The sequence below is a fragment of the Alnus glutinosa genome, chromosome 1 (assembly GCF_958979055.1).
Source record: "Alnus glutinosa chromosome 1, dhAlnGlut1.1, whole genome shotgun sequence".
Taxonomy (NCBI): Eukaryota; Viridiplantae; Streptophyta; class Magnoliopsida; order Fagales; family Betulaceae; genus Alnus; species Alnus glutinosa.
The window spans coordinates 1,350,999-1,368,513 of record NC_084886.1 but is presented as its reverse complement, the minus strand read 5'-3'; the positions used below and the strand labels follow the sequence as shown (position 1 = coordinate 1,368,513).

At 36.7% G+C, this 17,515-nt stretch overlaps 2 protein-coding genes across 7 annotated transcripts; one reads left to right on the top strand and one right to left on the bottom strand.

Annotated features, from left to right (window-relative positions):
• Positions 1-212: 212 nt before the first annotated feature.
• Positions 213-8,554, top strand: LOC133864498 (ranBP2-type zinc finger protein At1g67325). Of its 3 annotated transcripts, none has more exons than XM_062300851.1 (14): positions 213-372; positions 878-927; positions 1,839-1,950; positions 2,669-2,942; positions 3,397-3,467; positions 3,860-3,911; positions 4,020-4,129; positions 4,248-4,272; positions 4,387-4,538; positions 6,822-6,992; positions 7,090-7,167; positions 7,438-7,511; positions 7,769-7,839; positions 8,501-8,554. In XM_062300851.1, the coding sequence occupies exons 1-12, from the start codon at positions 364-366 to the stop codon at positions 7,471-7,473; spliced, it is 1,140 nt and encodes a 379-aa protein (XP_062156835.1). In that variant the 5' UTR covers positions 213-363; the 3' UTR covers positions 7,474-7,511; positions 7,769-7,839; positions 8,501-8,554. The 3 variants fall into 3 exon arrangements, with proteins under 3 accessions (XP_062156835.1, XP_062156850.1, XP_062156843.1); XM_062300859.1 differs by having other exon boundaries at positions 215-372; positions 3,860-3,905; XM_062300866.1 differs by lacking the exons at positions 6,822-6,992; positions 7,090-7,167; positions 7,438-7,511; positions 7,769-7,839; positions 8,501-8,554 and adding an exon at positions 4,805-5,161.
• A 1,495-nt stretch (positions 8,555-10,049) lies between these two features.
• Positions 10,050-17,003, bottom strand: LOC133864472 (squamosa promoter-binding-like protein 12). 4 transcript variants are annotated; one of them, XM_062300819.1, is made up of 6 exons: positions 16,673-17,003; positions 15,064-15,840; positions 14,110-14,863; positions 13,696-13,832; positions 11,540-11,803; positions 10,050-10,595 (listed from the first exon to the last, which is right to left on the bottom strand). In XM_062300819.1, the coding sequence occupies exons 3-6, from the start codon at positions 14,805-14,807 to the stop codon at positions 10,252-10,254; spliced, it is 1,443 nt and encodes a 480-aa protein (XP_062156803.1). In that variant the 5' UTR covers positions 14,808-14,863; positions 15,064-15,840; positions 16,673-17,003; the 3' UTR covers positions 10,050-10,251. The 4 variants fall into 4 exon arrangements, with proteins under 4 accessions (XP_062156803.1, XP_062156809.1, XP_062156817.1 ...); XM_062300825.1 differs by having other exon boundaries at positions 15,745-15,840; XM_062300833.1 differs by lacking the exon at positions 15,064-15,840.
• Between the last annotated feature and the right edge of the window lie 512 nt (positions 17,004-17,515).

Below are 17,515 nucleotides of genomic sequence, written 5' to 3'. Positions count from 1 at the left end.
AAGGATTGATAGGCTGTTCACCCTTGACGCTGTAAAGTGGCAAAGAGGCCATATATATGGTTCGATGATAAGATTAAACTTAACTTTTATTTAAAATAAAATTAAACCAATCAAATTTGAAAGTGAAATAGAGGAGATCAATTTTAGGAGCAGGTAGAGACATCCTTATCCACGGTCCCACTTCATCCATGAGAAACACACAAAACGGTGCGTGTCCTGTACCGAACTCAAGACCCAAATAACCGAATGCTCGAAAACCCTTATTAGCATCTTATCGAGGCTCGTTCCTTTTAGCCCACAATCGCTCTCTCGCGTTCAAATCTAGAGCAAAATCTCGCCGTTTCTCTTTCACTCTTCATCGCCATGTCTCAGGTGATTCTCATACAATTCGTTCAATTCTATGTTATCTGTTTCTTCGTTTTCCCTCTCTCGGCTTTTAGTTTCGTGCTTTTCTTGCTATTCCGAGCCCTAGCAAATCCTAGAGGATGAGCATCTCAACAAGAAAATGGAAATTAGTTTTATTTTATTTTTTATTTTTTAATCGATTTGAATCTTTCCTGGATTGCCTTTTTAATCAATTTGAATGTGTTTGAGAATTAATATGGCCTGTTTGGATGTTGTGGTAGTCTTAGGGCGTTTTTGGTTCGCAGAATTAGATTTTATTGGGATTGTGAAACTTCTGGCTTCGTTTTGGTGTTAAAAGTTGGTTACGAATTTATTAGCGTGGTTTTAGAATTGAAGTCTCTAATTTCAATTCTAAGTTCATAGTTTCGAGCAACCAAAGACAGCTTCAGGGTTTCAGAGCATTGAGCCTAGTGAATTTCTGTAGCATGTGAATAACTGTTCCCTTTTTTTTCCTTATTTTTTGGCGCTTCAGGTTGACAACAGAAATTCTTCGGCATCCAAGCGGGCTAGAACTGATGGTAGGTTTTGTTTTATGTGGTTGTTGGATTTTTAAGTTTGGTGTTAATCTTAATGCATATGATGTTACCTTTCAATGAACATGGATGATTTTATGTCGGTTGCAATCTACTTCTTTTGCTAGGAATCTTATTTAAGTTTTATGTATCTTATGGGGTTAAATATGAATTGGAATTTAGGGCTTGTAAATTATACATCGAATATAGAATATTGGTCTGCACACAATACATTCACTAGGTGGCCGGATTTAGGAAATTGCATTTGCCTATATGTGTACCAAATGTGATTCAATGGGCCCATAATAGATCTCTGTCATAACTTAAGTATTGTCCCTATCTCAAATTGAAAATTTTGAGTGACATGGCTTGTTTCTAGGATGTTAAGGATCTCCAATCACAAGTAGTTAAACTTATAGGAATTTGGACTTTGTAATATGTAACATATCTGATATGCTTCTAGATTTTAACGAAATTAGGTGGACAGTATGGGTTTCCCATGTGATCATAGTGATTTTGTCCAGTATAGCTGGGTTGACTGACCAGTGTAAAAAAAACAAAAAAAAAAAGCCTGGTACATCTGACAATTGACATTGACGTATGGACATAGTGCAATAATAATAATAATAAAAAAAAGATCAGATAGACTTATAATCTTATAAATATAGTGTTAGATTTCAGTTATCCAATAACTCTGCAGCCTCTATACATAGCATATTATGCATTAACACACTGACAGCAGCTGGAATACATTTGTGTCTGGTGATATTTCTCATTGAAATGGTTATTGCTGTAATGTTACTCATTCTTTTCTGAGACTAGCTTTACTTACATTAATTATTTAGCTTTGGTGGTGATAGTTCTTTCCTTTTTGGTGCTGATGTTGGGGTGCATCCCCATTAACGTGTGGCTTATAGGTAGTCGTAGAGAAGATGATTGGACCTGCCCTAGCTGTGGTAATGTCAATTTTTCATTCAGGACAACTTGCAATATGCGTAATTGCACTCAACCAAGGCCTGCTGATCATAACTCAGTAAGATTCAAACTAAAGCTACTCTATTTTCCATTGAATTAATGGTTGCTAGACTTCTTCACTACAAATCAGACTGTTGATAATTTGCTGAGTGGTTTGCTTATTACGTTAAAGCGAGCGTTTCATGTGTCAGTATGCATATCCTGTATGATTGTTTCCTTTATATGTCATGGTTGCTGATACGTGCATTAGTTTAACATTACTACAATCAATGCTGTATCATTTATGTTTGATTGCATGTGTTTGTTTGTGAATTGGGTTAATATCAATTTTAAATCATTTCCAAATACTTGCTTTTCCATCAAGCTTTCAGAGATTTTAACAGAGCTGTAATCTTTTAAGTAATCAAGAATTAGGGCAAGTGGCAAGATAGATTCTTGGACTGTGTATGTGAATTTTTTTTGGAAGTTTTCATTTTTTATATTTGCTTTATTTTAATATTTTTTTTGGATAATACTTGTAAATTTTGCTTTTATTTCGATTGTGATGGAGGCAGTCTCTTTCTTTCAGTGAGCTGCTGACGGCCTTCATTTTGGTGTATTGTTTTTTTAGGCTCATTATGATCTTGTTGATTATGTTGCTATTTAGTATTTCATGGTTTACTCTCTGTGTGCTGATTTTATTTCACCTTTCTCACTTTGCTGTTGCAAGGATTGTATTTGATTCATTTCAATTGTCGTATATTCTAATGATTTAATTTAATGGTCTCTCTTTGCAGAAATCTGCTGCAAAGCCTGTGCAAGCCCCACAGGGTTACTCATCCTCAGCTCCTTATGTAGGTTCTGCTGCACCCTCTTCAATGTATCTGGGTGTGCCGCCCTATGGTTCTTCTCTGTTCAATGGATCATCTATTCATCCCTATGATGTACCATATTCTGGGGGTTCAGCGTACCACTACAACTATGGCAGCCGCCTTTCTGCTGGCAGCCCTTACAGACCTCTACCTTTGTCTGGACCAACACCTTACTCAAGCGGATCTATGATGGGAAATGGTATCTTCTGCCACATTTGTTCTCTTATGATAGTTTACAATCCCTCTTTTCCAAAGAACAAATAAATTGAAGTTCTAGATGAAATTATTGTTTATGACTCCATCATGGTCCATGTTACCACTATTTTGTGTGCATCAAGTTTTAATTTTGTTTGGGATTACTGCCATTCATCTTTTCTGTAGTGTGTGTAATTATGGGAAGCCTCTTGTATAAGCTAGAGTTAGTGGCTCAATCAACTTTTCAAATCCTTCTAAATCCTTTGACTTCCCCTTTTTATCCTTGAACCAACATGGGCCATATATTTTTTTGGCATATTGGATGGTTTCATTTCTCATAATTTTGAGGGAATGAGATGGAAATGAAGAATACCTTCAATATTTGAGTCTTTTTCTTTGTGATTATGTCTTGTATCTATTCTTAATGATTTCTTTTTTTATTTCTTGTCCTTTTTCAGGTGGGATTTATGGTATCCCCCCTTTGATGGATCGTTATGGCCTGGGCATGCCCATGGGCCCTGGTGCTATGGTATGTTGCAGAGATTGGTCCATTATCGACTAGGAACTCAAGATGCCCGTGCAACATTTTTTATCTTAGCTTTTTATATATGATAGTTTATTGGAATCTGAGATTCTCTGCGGTGGTTTTTATTTTTTTTTGCATGTGCATTCAGTTTAATTTATTTTTGTTGTAATAAGTACTGTTACACTTTTGTCATACCTCTCAACTGGTGGCTTTTCAAAGCCCTCCCTCCTTTGGTGATTCACTTGCACACTTTTGGTAGAAACATAAGCAGTAGACACACGAATGTTGCACTGTAGTTTTCATCTATTATGGAGCATATAGATTTTGTTGAATTTTATGTAGCTTTGACTGTACCTAGATGCGAGTTAGAATTAATGAGCTTTTTATTTGTGCAGGGGCCAAGGCCTGGATTTTTTCCAGAGGATAAATCTCAAAAAAAAGGTGCAGGTTTGTCACCTTTAGGCTGTGGATGAATGTCTTGGTCAATTATTTTCCACTTGGAGCTTCCTTGTGAACTAATTTTCTTTTTCTTCCTCTTTCTAAATGATCCTCTAGATGCAACACGTGATAATGACTGGACATGTCCAAAATGTGGAAATATCAACTTTTCATTTAGAACGGTTTGTAACATGAGAAAGTGCAACACACCAAAGCCCGGATCCCAGGTCCGTGCTGCATTATCACACTATGTGATGGTCTTTTTCTTTTTTTTTTAAAAAGCCTTTATTTGCAATTGGCACCATGATTTGTTTGATGTGAAATAATATTCTCTTGCTTATGCAGGCTGCAAAATCTGAAAAGAATTCTAGTAAGTTGATAAGATGCATCTCCGCCTATTAAATGCCTTTACCTTCTTTTAGATATGTAAATATTTCTGGACTCATCCTGTAACTTTGACACTCATTTTCCTGTTGCCTTTCAGAACAAAAGATGCCTGAGGGAAGCTGGAAGTGTGAGAAATGTAATAACATAAACTATCCCTTCAGAACCAAGTGCAACAGACAGAACTGTGGGGCTGACAAACCGGCTGAGTCAAACAAGTCCCCTTCACCAACGCCAGATGAAGATAACCAGGTTTGTGGTGTGACATTTTCTCTGTATCTCCATTTGTTGCTTGAAATTGTCACCAAGTTTAATAAGAATTTATGTACACATAACAAATGTGATGAATATTCAATTTTGCATTTTTTGTGGGTCCCTTGCAAGGGTTGCCTCTTATTCCCCAACCCACCAAAAAGAAACCCTTTTCTAGTGGGAATTTTTTTTTTTTTTTTTTTAAACTGTAGTTCTTTTATATTTCTTCATTGCATCCGTTAATTTGCAATTGTCTACTGTTCCAGTGAGTACTAGGACATGTTTGAGGGTTGAGAAGGTCCAGAGTTGTCGTCCAGCCTTGCTCAATGTGGGTGTCTGAAAGTCAGTCTGTCGTCCTCATGTTGCCGCGGTTGTCGAGTTACACTACCTTCTAATGATCTGTGTCAAGTTGTTGTATTAACTGTGATGGTATTTGAGGTCTCTATATTGTTCTGATGCATATTATGTGTCAGCCAGCTTTATCTGGCGAGGATTTACAGGTTGGTTCTGGTTTCTGTAGCTAGGATTTCGTACTTTTGGAATCGGCTCATCTATCCCACTGGGTATGCTAGATAAGTTATCAGGGGCATAAGGTTACTGCAGGCTGCGTTTTCTAGTTTTCATTTCATTCTAAATTGTCTGTGCCGTTGAAGTATCTTTGTTTAACAGCTGCTTGTGTTTAGAAGCCTATGACGTTCCCCAGTTCTAAAGATCATGTTAAAATTGGGACTAGAAAACGTGTCTTGCTAATTTGTCTGTCACTTTTCTGATGGGTACACGTGTTAAGGTCTCACTGGTTCTTGTTTCATGATCACAAAAGAATTCGGTAGGGTGGTTAGGCAATTGGCATTGTACTCATTTCTGGGTAGAGTAACACATCCGGTTACTTCATCGAAATTCTTTCAGAGTATTTAGCTACATTTTTCAAGTAAGTTACATTAACATGAATATGACATCAGATGAGTAATGCTCTACACCACCCCCTAAAGCCTATGTGGTGTGGTCCTCCGAACCAAAAAATCAATTTCTATGCATCAAATACTATGGAGGATCACGCCACATAGGTTTTAGGAGGATGAGGGGGCTGGTGTATAGCGTTACTCCACATCAGATTGCATGGGTCCTTGTCTTTTCTCATGGCCACTTGTGTCTGTCTTGCCATGCCATAAGCTTAGGACTTCATATCTTCACTGACTACCCCCCACAACCCCCGTCTCTCCGCACAATAGTTGATATTTTGAAATGTGAAATGTTCTGGCTGAGTTTGTGCATCACATTCTTGCTGAACTCTACGGGGTTCCAGGTTCAAGTTCGAAGTGAAATTACTGCGTCCAGATGTTTCATTAAAATTAGATTTTCAGTCCATAATTTGGTTGTTCGTCGAGTCTCTTGGCCTCAGCCTTTCTATAGAACGTTTCTGGCAGGACTCTAAGCCTGGCTGCCCTGTCTTGCCCAATGCGGTTCCAACTTCTATGTATGATCCCCAACCATTGTTTCTATTATCTATTTGACAGGAAAAAAAAAAAAATAATAAAATAAAATAAAATAAAATTAAAAAAGGATCTCGATTCACAGATATTCAAAGCATGGGTTTTGATTTCATCAAATAAAAAACCCAATGTTAAAAAGCACAAGAAAAGAAAGAAAAAGTTATTAAGCACGTGCCTAGTATTATACATTCGTAGTTTCCGCATCTAGAAATAAAATTGAATTTGAGAAACGGAGTAGAATAAAGTACAGCTTTGAAGAAAATCCTGGTCAGATAACTAGGGGCTAGAAATCCCACAATCTTTCGTCTGTAAATGTGTCTTGGGTTGGGTAAGAGTTGTGCGTTTGAGTGTGCAAAAATCATTTTCCCAAAGAGACTTGAATTAATAAAATGTAGTCAATGAGAGAGGGAGATAGGAATGCATTATAATATATCAGTGGACAAATATTTTCATATAAAAAATTTACAACTTGTGAATAGGCTTCCTCTTTTTTTTTTTTCTTTTTTTTTTTTTAAAAAAAATATAATAATAATCACAAGCTTTATTTTAGTTGGTTTATAAAATGTAGTCAATGAGAGAGGGAGTTAGGAATGCATTATAATATATCAGTGGACAAAGATTTTTAATATCCAAAATCTCCAGCTTGTAAAGAGACTTCATTTTTATTTTTAAAAAAATTCACAAGCTTTATTTTAATTGTTTGTAAATATAACCTGTAATGATCAAAGTCAAGGGAAGGGAACAAGCCTTACATATCTAAATTGTTTGTAAATATAACCTACAATGATCAAAGTCAACGGAAATGAACAAGCCGGCAACGCAAGCATGGACCACCTTTATGTATAACCCATACTCGTATTCTGCGATGGTGTATACCCGGAATCCCGAGGCCTTGACAGTGTCGGAAAACTGGAAAAGCATCCTGCCCTTTCTTACCAAAAGCATTCATGGATGCCATCAGGGGGTAAGATTATCATTATCATCCATAGTTGTTATATCTTTTAGTTGTAAGCTTGTTATTTGTGTCAAGACTCAAGACTTGTCTTGTTGCTCGTTTCTAGACCCGGAGATGTTACGACCGTCGACGTGCATGCTGCCAAAGATCTTCTTGGCTCGGGTCACCGTTATGTAGATGTGAGGTGGGATCTTAGATATTAGTTTATCATTTTGATGGGGAGTTTTATGGAGTAATTATAAAAGTCCTTCATGTGTTACTCTTGTGTCTCTTAAAAAATGAAGTGGCTTTTAAAATTATTATTTGATCAAAATTCAATAGTGATCAATCACAAGTCTAATGGTGATTTTACAAATCACTTCGTTTTTAGTGGGACACAAAAGGGACTTATAGTATTACTCGATTTTACGATACAATAATAATGTGGTAAAATATATGAATCTATGTTTAATAGGTCGGCAGAGGAGTTCAACAAGAGCCACATCAATAATGCATCAAATGTTCCTTACATGTTCATCACCCAAGAAGGTAATAGTGAATTTCTTGCTTATCAGTATTATCCATAATGTCCAATTTTACATAAAAGGGTGGACAAAAACCCAAAACTATGATCCTAACACGACACCTTCAACCCGATCTATATGGTGTATCGACTCGATAGTTGGAAGGTTTTTCTGACTTCTGATGCGTGTTTTGCCGAAAATTAGCAACGGGTTTTCAAAATTTTACCAAATGTTTCCCATGTGTTAATATTTAATATATTTTTTGGTTTTGTTGATAAATAGGCAGAGTGAAAAATCCTGACTTTCTCACACAAGTAGGTGCCATTTGCAAGGAGGAAGATCACTTTGTCGTGGTAAAACTATTATTACGCACCTTTTCCATTATTTTCCAAGGGGTGGTATGTCGTACGATAATATGTTGATAACTTGTATATGGCATGTTGTAAAACTAACGAGAAATATTACATGTACTTAAACTTTTACAAAAAGAGTCTTACTAAGATGATGTGAAGCTTATTCATTGGTACTCGTACCTTTTCCATTATTTTCCAAGGGGTGGTATGTCGTACGATAATATGTTGATAACTTGTATATGACATGTTGTAAAACTAACGAGAAATATTACATGTACTTAAATTTTTATAAAAAGAGTCTTACTAAGATGATGTGGAGCTTATTCATTGGTACTCGTAGCATTTTTTTTCATTAATTATTTTGATCATTTATAATGAATAAGTTCCATATCAGTTAGTAAGACTCCCTTTGTAAAAGTTTAAGTACATGTAGCATTTCTTAAAATTATATGGTGTAAATTTTTGGTTCTTTGAAAACATTTTTTAGAATACTATAGATGGATAATAGTCTAATAGAAGTCATAGTTGAGGTTAGAAGGAACCTAAAGCAAAACTGCATATGCAAGTACAACACCTAACTGTGCCACCTGGTCAGAAATAAAGAAAATTTGCTACTATCATATAGTTTTTTTTATTATTGTTTTTTCTCAACATTTTGAAGGGTTGCAATAGCGGAGGCAGATCACTTCGTGCTTGTGTTGATCTTCTTAATGCAGTAAGTTCATTTCAGAACATTATGGTGCTAAAGATATATGTTTCTTGATGTGTTTTGAGAGGTAGATTTTGTTTTTGGTTTGAAAGAGTCTCCTGATATGATATAAATGCGAAACAATTTTGAGTGTTTTATGTTGTTTGTTAATGTTTTTATTTTAAAATAAAAAACAAATTTTAACAAACAAAATCGTTACACATAAATAATTAACCCTTCTTATCTTGAAAGCCAAAATGGCCTCCTTTGGTAATGGTTTTGAAAACAGTAATACTATATACCACATTTTTAACATGACTTCCAACCACCCTTGGGATTTTTTTTTTTTTTTTAAATGATTGATATCTAAGGGGTAGTTGGGAATAAAAATATGGTATATAACATTATTCTTTTGAAAATACCCTCATGTTTCTAAATCCAGAAACACACTTTTATCAAAATCATTAACAAACAATTCAAAAAACAGAATGCTTTTCAAATGTAAAACTCACTAAAAACAGTTTTTACCTTTATATCATGTCAACATACTTTTTCATGCCAAAAAGTACTTTTCAAAATCATTATTAAACATATTTCTTATATTTATGTTCTTTTGTATGTTGACAAAAATGGTAACGTGGAAAGATTTGGGGGTGGCAGGGGTATGAGCGTGTGACTAATATGGGAGGGGGTTACTCAGCATGGGTCGACAGTGGCCTTGCTGATGGTGACAAACCTGCAGAGGAGCTAAAGACTGTATGCAAGTTCCGCCCTTGAAATGCTTGCTTGTGTATCTTATTTGTATGTTGTAGCCAAAGCACTCGTGTGATTGCTGCGATTAAAAATTGTTACGGATTTGAGCAAATGTGAAAGAATGGAAATAAAAATTTTAAGTTCCGAGAAGATGAATGCTCGGACTATTATCATATGATAAGATTGGTTTTCTGCCCAAAATTTCCTTTTCTTTTTGCTTCTCTTTCTAAGTATGTAAAACATTTGTCTATAAAGTTGCTTTCAAGCTCACTCATAAAAGCAGTCTCATGTACGCCAAAATGGAAACAAGTCCATTTCCTCTTGATTCCTCTACAGCAAACATGCAAAGTCGGTTGGCTAATGTGTTTTAAATGGTACTTTTTGTTTTTTTGTTAGATAAAATATCTTGACATGACAAAAAAGTGTTTTGTATTTAAGTTATTTATTAATGTTTTTATTTTGAAAAGAGAGACAAAAATTTTAACAAACAAACCCCATTAATGTTGGGTCGGCTGACAACACAGAAAGTAGCAATAGGGTTCCTTCTCTGCTTTGAAATTTCCTTGAAGTAAAAGGGTTATAGAGCGTTTATATAAACTAATCGCCCTCTACCTGCAGTGTTTCTAGACATCAGAAAGACTTTTTCAGCGTAGAGCCAAATGTTAAGTCGTGATGCAATGTTCCCATACATATTCTGAATTCTTGTTAAGAGAACATCGGATATGCGTTTAAAAAGGAAGGCCAAAAAAAAAAAAAAAAAAAAAAGGAGGGAAGAAACTTTTAGCCATGGAATAACTTCCAGATGAGTCACATAGGCCTGTATGCAAGTACGCATATACACACTTGTTAACCTATTTGGAAAAACCAAACATCTGCTAGAGGGCACTGTAAACTAAAGCAAAAACACGAGAACTCATCTGAATATATGTGACGTAATTAGTCTAGAAACAGTTGGATGGGTATTGAGTTTCTCAATCCAATTGGTTGGAACAAAAGCCAAACTCATATGGCGCTTTGAACAGCTGGAAGTCTTGAAAATTGCTGCTGCCATTGTTGGTTGAACTAAAGATATGAGGTCGGGAGTCAGTGGACTGTACGGTGGATCTCCATTGTTCTGAAGAAGCATGTGGCAAGCCTTGGGTCATCACATGCATCACAGGCTGCGGCATACTAGAATGACTTGTATGGTTGGTGTGTGGGTGGGGAGCTGGTTTTGACTCACGTGAACCCCAAGAATCGGTTGACAGAAGAGAGAGAGCACGTCGAAAATCCTGTGTTGCATCAAGTTCGTTGGAGATCATGGGTTCTTCTAAACCTGCAAAAATTAGCCACCTACCATTTTAGGTGCACATCTTTAGACAAACACGAAAGGTTTAACACAAGAATTCCTGTCTCGATCCATTGGAAAAGGCAACATTAGTCTCTGTAACAATTTTGGGACCTTTGTTTCAGTTACCTTATATGCTCCAAATCTTTTCTAAAGAATTATCTAGAGTTTCTCAACAATACCAAAGTTTTTCTGGGTCACTCTTCTCAGAGGTGCCAGCATAGTCCTTTAATCATGTCAAATTATTTTAGACAACTCCATAACAACCAGAAGCTCTATGTTTTTGCCACTGAATACTTTTAAAATAGTCACCACTTCCTCGTATGTAAATTATTTTCATAATACACCAGAATTGAGAAAATATGCCATCAGTTTATATTGTATGGTTTTTTTTTAAGATGGATAGGCTAGCCTTTCTTGTCAGTCACAAATTTGAAGATTACTTTCTTGAACAAAACCACCTACCATGTATTTATCAAATTTCTTCCCTAGAATTTTACCAAAACTATTACCAACAGGAATCTATTCGCTTTTAGCCATTAAAATTCAGTTACAGTAAGAGCTCTTCCAATCTCTATTGTGCATGCTAGATTTGGGTAATCGTGCTTCTTACTTTTGAAATGCTTATCAAGACAAAGTTCCATAATGCCTAGATCTGGATGTGTTTCCAACAATCTCATTTATGCTAAAAACAAGATACTAAAGGCTATCTAATCATGTCGTATTTTTTTCTTCTTCTAACGGCCAGTGAAGCATGACTGATAGTAATTGTCTAATCAAGTGAGCAATCTTGATGTGGCCAGATCTCAAGTCTATATGACAGCTAAGCCATTGGTTCAAGTCTGGCAATCCAAAACCATTTCATAAGTAAATCTAATATTGAATGAAAATTTCGTAAAGCTAAGTCATCCGAGAGGAAGCAAAAAACAAACCTGGGTTGAGAACCTCGGCTATAGTGCCCTTGGATGGAAAGAGCATACTGGAATCATTACAAAGTGTCGTAATGACACTTGGCATTTCATTGCTGGGGAAATGCAACGGCATATTGGTGTCTCTTGCTTTCACAGGCTTCAGACGATGATCTTTTGTTTGGGTAAACTTAGTGTTGCATATATCCTCCCACGTCAAATTAGCAGCAGCCCTTGAGTAAACAAGTGGGACTCTATCAAAGACAAGGCTCATCTGTTGCTTCCCATCTGTAGAGAAATTCACAAATTATGACAAACTCAATGGATGGGTTTTGGTTCAATAACAACTCTAATTGCGTTATCACAAGTGGTTCTGACCTTTAAACTGCGTATTATTAATAGACCTTATTGTGCAGGGCATTAATCACAACATAACTCATACAGCAGAATAGCAATTGAGCTATTAACTGGTTGTTAAGAATGCATATACATATATCTTACTCGAATTAAATGATAGGATGAAGATGCTGAAAACAGATCAAAGAAAACAATGACAATTAATGTGATTGACTACCTAGAATCCTCTAAAACAGAGGAACAAAATATTTAACTAGTTAAAGAACTAAAAAGTCAACACCAGCCTACCAGGCAGCAATTATTCACTTCATTGCGTAAGTACAGCAGGTGTCCTTGTGTCCTAAAGAGTTCCTAGCTCTCCATTAACCTCAACTTCTGTTTGGAACATTTTTTTTTTTTGATAAGTAAGAGAAATATCATTAAAAAGCGCAATGTGCGATCAAGTACACAGGAAGTATACAAGAAAGGCATCTAAGTGGAAGTAGAAAACAATACAAGGAAATCATTAAAGCTAAACGATAAGGGTGCGAGGAACGCAGCCGACCAAGAGTACAAAGAATGAAAGAAAAAGGAAATGAGATCCTCAGTAGTTCTTTCTTTGTCCTCAAACTGCCTATCATTGCGTTCCCTCCATAAGCACCACATAAGGCAACAAGGGACCATCTTCCACACGACTGCACTCCGGGAGCGGCCACCCGTCCACCAACAAGCGAATAAATCTACCACCCGAAGAGGCATAACCTAAGATAAACTGAAGCGACTAAAGATGGCGTTCCACAAAGCGCGAGCAACCTCACATATATACCTACGGTTTTCTATCTTTAGTCTAACTCACTCCCTCTAAATTGAGATTACAGGTGTATCCTACAAAATACTTAAAGATCAACACAGATCTGTTCCACCAATGCCCCTTTAAAGCACACAAGTTATTCTCGACTGCCCCTTAAGCTATTTATTTTCCAGGTCCATATAAATCAAGAAATTTTTGCGACACCCTTGCCATTTCATGCTTATTCACTACATATATCCAAAAGGCACCACATTGCCATAAATTCACGAGTTGTTATAGTGACACCCATAAAGTTAATCCCACATTTGGTAGGTGGATTGTTAGCATTAAGTAGATGAATTATAAAGGTGCTCATGAGTGTTAAATACCACATTAGTTCCTTACTATGTGAAACTGGTTTTATAAGTGATTCTAAGGAACTCTAATTGTAACTTGACTAGTATTTTTTAAGTAATAGCACAGATTTGGATAGCACTTTCCCTAGGTAGTTACAAATAGTATTAAAGCAACCTAATAGCACCATGTGGTACTTAGGCTCTATATGGCATGGGCTATGGCGAGGACGCTAGGAATTTGAGTAGAGGAGATTGTAACATCCTACAAAGTTAATCTCATATTAAATGGGTGGATTACAAAGGTACTCATGAGTAAAAAGCCTCACATTGTTCCTTTCTAGGTGAGACTGAGTTTCATAAGTGAATCTATAAAACTCCAATTGCAACTTGACTAGTTCTTTTTCAGTGATAGTGCCGATGTGACTAATGTTTTTCCTGGATCTTACAGTTATAGTAGAATATATTTATGATAGTAGAACTTTATCTTAAGTAAAAGACATTTGAGTTGAGATGATTATGTCACAAATTGTTACATAAATCACCTTAATGCATAATTTATGGATTCAAGAAAGTGGATGGGGTACTAAAATCAATCCCAATTGTGTAATAGCATGCTTATATGAGAAACAAATCCAGGTAACTCAATACTAGGAAAAGAAAGAAAAGAAAAAGTTAGATTCCAAGTTTGAAACTAGTACCATAAAGTGATGAAGGCAGCCTTGCTGAATTTAACCGGACTGCTTCTGGCTGTGGCTTGCGCCGCCTAGCATTATGATCAGAAAGACGCCTGCGACAGCTTCGCTTCTTTTCATCAAACTCAGATAGACCATGGAACCTTTAGGATAATAAACAATATGGTTACTAGTACCAAATTTATTCAGAAGAGGAAAGACTTGAAACCAATTTTGATTGATTGAATTTACAATAGGATATTAATCTTGAAACATGAGAAGTTATTATTTTCCAAAAGATCTACAGACCAAGAGTGACTCCCAGACAACAATAAAAAAAACACTCTCCAATATTGCTGGATTTTATTAGGTTCCAATATGACTATAAATTATCAAAAAAAAATGTTCCAATATAACTACCATTTTATAAGAACCTTTTACCTGCTACATTGCTGACAAAACCGACGTTCCCGACCACCTACAATGACCTTTGGGGATTTGGAATGACTTTCACAAACTCTGTGTTTGCGATGGTAATCTTTTGCTGATGAAAGGTCAAGGTTACAGCCTTCAACTTGGCAGTGTGGTGGATGTGGACTCTGATAACTGGACTTAAATTTCTTAGCTGTGGTCGTGGATGACATGGGAATCATAGCAAGATTTGAGGACTCTGTATTGCCTCCTACACAAGCATCTTCAAAGTACATCTGTTTACCAAGCTTTAGACTGAGCAATGGCTCACCAGAGCCAGATGAAGGCTCAAGTGTTGGAGAAGTTTCATTTGGTTCAACCTTGGCTAACTCTTTCTTATTGTTTAAACCATTTGGAAAACCTCCCAAGGCCTCAAAAGTGAGTTTGGATGTCTTACTCTCACCAATTGATGATGAATTTACAGAAGCTGATTTTGAGCTTTTTGATAGAGAAGTATATCCCAGCTCAGGGTCAGACCCACCACTACCTCTACCACCCCCAGATGCATAAAAAGAAACAGAGTTAATTCCTTGATCTCCTTCCATGCCCCATTCTGTTGGTTGCAACTTCGAATTTTCAGTTGCTTTTGCATTGAACATGAATAGGTTCTCCCACTCCCACTGGGAGGCAGATTTCTCATTCCACTCCATCAGCAACAGGGGGCTCATAAATTTATATCACACACCCTTCTCCAAAAGATGCATAAGCAACTGGTCACTGCACCCTGCAAGCATTACTCGGGGTTAAATTTGAGTTTGTTCAGATTCTACGGAAAGAAACCAAAGCACCTTATATTCACAGATGCGGTGGCAAGATAATCCTATAGTGGGAAGAATACACTGTTAAGAGACACTCAAAAGAAGCAGCAGCAGATAAGCCAAATAAAAAGCTCATATCTATCAGGTACATCGGAACATGCATTACCTTCAAAACTCACATAATGAAAGGACTAGGCCTCTCTTTTCTGCTTCAGATGGTGGTTATATCACAGGAAGCTAATCCCACTGCCCTTTCAGAAACAATGTCAAAGCGCTTGTCTTGTTCCCTCCCTAAGTTCACAGTTAAAAATATATTCCAAAAAGAATTCCCATCTCTTTCACTATGACGAAGAGAAACTAGCAGATCTCATAAGTCCACACGTTATCTGCTCTCTTCCGTGTTCTAGAGATCCTAGCCATGACTTCTGAGTCTGGTACTCCAAAGAGCCCACCATTCAGAATATAAAATCACCTTTACCCCCAGTAAAGACGGTAAGCGTTCCCCGATTCCCCGCAACACTTACAATTACTCACCTTTCTATGGTCAAATTCCTATAAATATCTAAAGTTACTCAGCCTTTTCACCCTCATGCAACACAGCCCTTTGGCCTCTCTCTCTCTCTCTCTCTCTCTCTCTCTCTCTCTCCAATAATTTATATGAAATGCTACACTTTTTACAAACACCGGGAAGCCGTACTTGCCAAACCTTCACCTTTAGTAAATTCACATTCAAACAAACAAAAAGCCTACCTCTCCAATAATTCACATTCAATACCCTCTGGGAATTTTAACTCACAAGGCAGTCATGAAATAAGACACAACAACCCATCAACAAAATGTTACAAACCTTAAAAGAGCAGACAAACCCAACAGTTCCCTGCAACTAAATCCACAAATATCCACCTTTCTTATGTAACACAATGATGCCACCAACTTCTCCCACCTAATCAAACACACCAAATACCAATCAACAAACTCAATTATATAGCAACCAATTGCAGAATTGAAAGCTACATTGATCATTGAGCTACAATAAAACAAAGATAATGTCAATCCTATCATGCTTCCTAAATTTGCATTAAATTGAAAAACTTAAAAAAAAAAAAAAAAAAAAAAAAAAAAAATGCATTGAAGACAAATGCGTAAAATGGCTTTTGGGCAAGAAGAGGGCGCACAGCCTTTGATGCAAACTGTCAAAATTAATGAAAGCTCAGTGTTAGGTAGGTGCTGGTCCCAGTCGCCTAGGGTTTTGTTGGTTTAGGAAAAGCCTTGGTACCCTTTCCTGTAGCACCATAGACTCCAACCACAAACGAAGCAAAACAAAAAACCAAAAAACATTTTCCATCGACAAATTTTTGAGTCAGTAAAACGGCATCGTACCGCTGTCTCTGCAGCCACTACTTTCCCGAGAAAATAGAAATCCAGGAGAAAAGCAAACGCATCTTTTTCCATTTCCAAAGTCCAAACCAACACTGGGGAAATTTCAGAATCCGCAAATAGATGTTTTTCCAAATTTAGAAAATATCAGCATCAACTCCACTCCTCCATTTATCTTTACTGTAACTCATATTTTTCTCACCAAAGAAAAAAAAACTCCGCCGTCTGTTTCCTCACAGATGGAAACAAATATCTATTTCTTCGTTTCAGATTGGAGAGAAAAAATCGAGGAAAAAAGAAAAAGAGAAATTTCAGGGATAATCTGGGAGAATTAGAGAGATTTCTTTGGATTCAGAAATCAGAAAGTTGAAGAGCAAGAGAGAATGTGGAGAGCTTACTTGGTAGCTCAGAACGAGAATCAACGAGTTCGATTGGGAATTGGCGTAGCCTTTTGGATTCATACCATTCCGCTCCAAAACGACGTGTGCTCGCAACGTACTTCTCGCTCACACTAATCTTATGCAGCTGCCTCTCTCTGACTCTCTATGATCTGCCTCAGGCCCGCCTGTCTGTTTATTTTATGTTGGCAGTAAAAGATGGGAATCAAAAGTAAATGGGAGGGGGCGAGTCGACTCAGCTCGGAGGTTGACCGCACACTTTTGGTCAACCCATAGTAAAGCACTTTTTTCCTCCTTCACAATCGTATTTGACAAGTCCTACCCTGATCTCACAAACCCAAACCCAAACCCAAACCCAAATTAAACTTCAGCATCTCGCAAATAGGGATTTGAATTGGCCGCAATTCTTGACAAAATTTGCAGTTAATGAAAGAGGACATATGCTTGGATAACTCTAGTCCCTAGGTGCGGAGTTCATCGTGAGGACAAAAAAGACACATAAATAATTACTAGTTCTCTTTGTGTCTATTTAAATATCACGTAATTTTTAAATTATAATTGAATCAAAATTTAATAATAATAATTTAAAATTTAACAATAATTTTAAAAACTACAAAACATAAAAACGAATCATCCTTATAACATTACTCATTCTGTTGTACGGAACAAAACACATGAGCTTTACAATCCTTCACTATGTAACCTGGGCAAACTACTAGCTATGCTGTTCAAAAAATTAAGTGCAGTAAAGGCCCCATCAAGGCATCAAGTGTTTGGAGTTATTCTTATAGACAACTTGGACAAGTTGACATTATGATACTAGAAAGAGGTCCAATCGTTGGG

Coding starts and splice junctions, on each gene's coding strand:
- LOC133864498 (XM_062300851.1), top strand. Junction 1,951..2,668: donor GGCCTGCTGATCATAACTCA/GTAAGATTCAAA, acceptor CTCTCTTTGCAG/AAATCTGCTGCAAAGCCTGT. Junction 4,130..4,247: donor CACCAAAGCCCGGATCCCAG/GTCCGTGCTGCA, acceptor TTGCTTATGCAG/GCTGCAAAATCTGAAAAGAA.
- LOC133864472 (XM_062300819.1), bottom strand. CDS start 14,807: ATGAGCCCCCTGTTGCTGATGGAGTGGAATGAGAAATCTGCCTCCCAG. Junction 13,833..14,109: donor TTTTGTCAGCAATGTAGCAG/GTAAAAGGTTCT, acceptor ATTATCCTAAAG/GTTCCATGGTCTATCTGAGT. Junction 10,596..11,539: donor AGCCGAGGTTCTCAACCCAG/GTTTGTTTTTTG, acceptor TAATTTTTGCAG/GTTTAGAAGAACCCATGATC.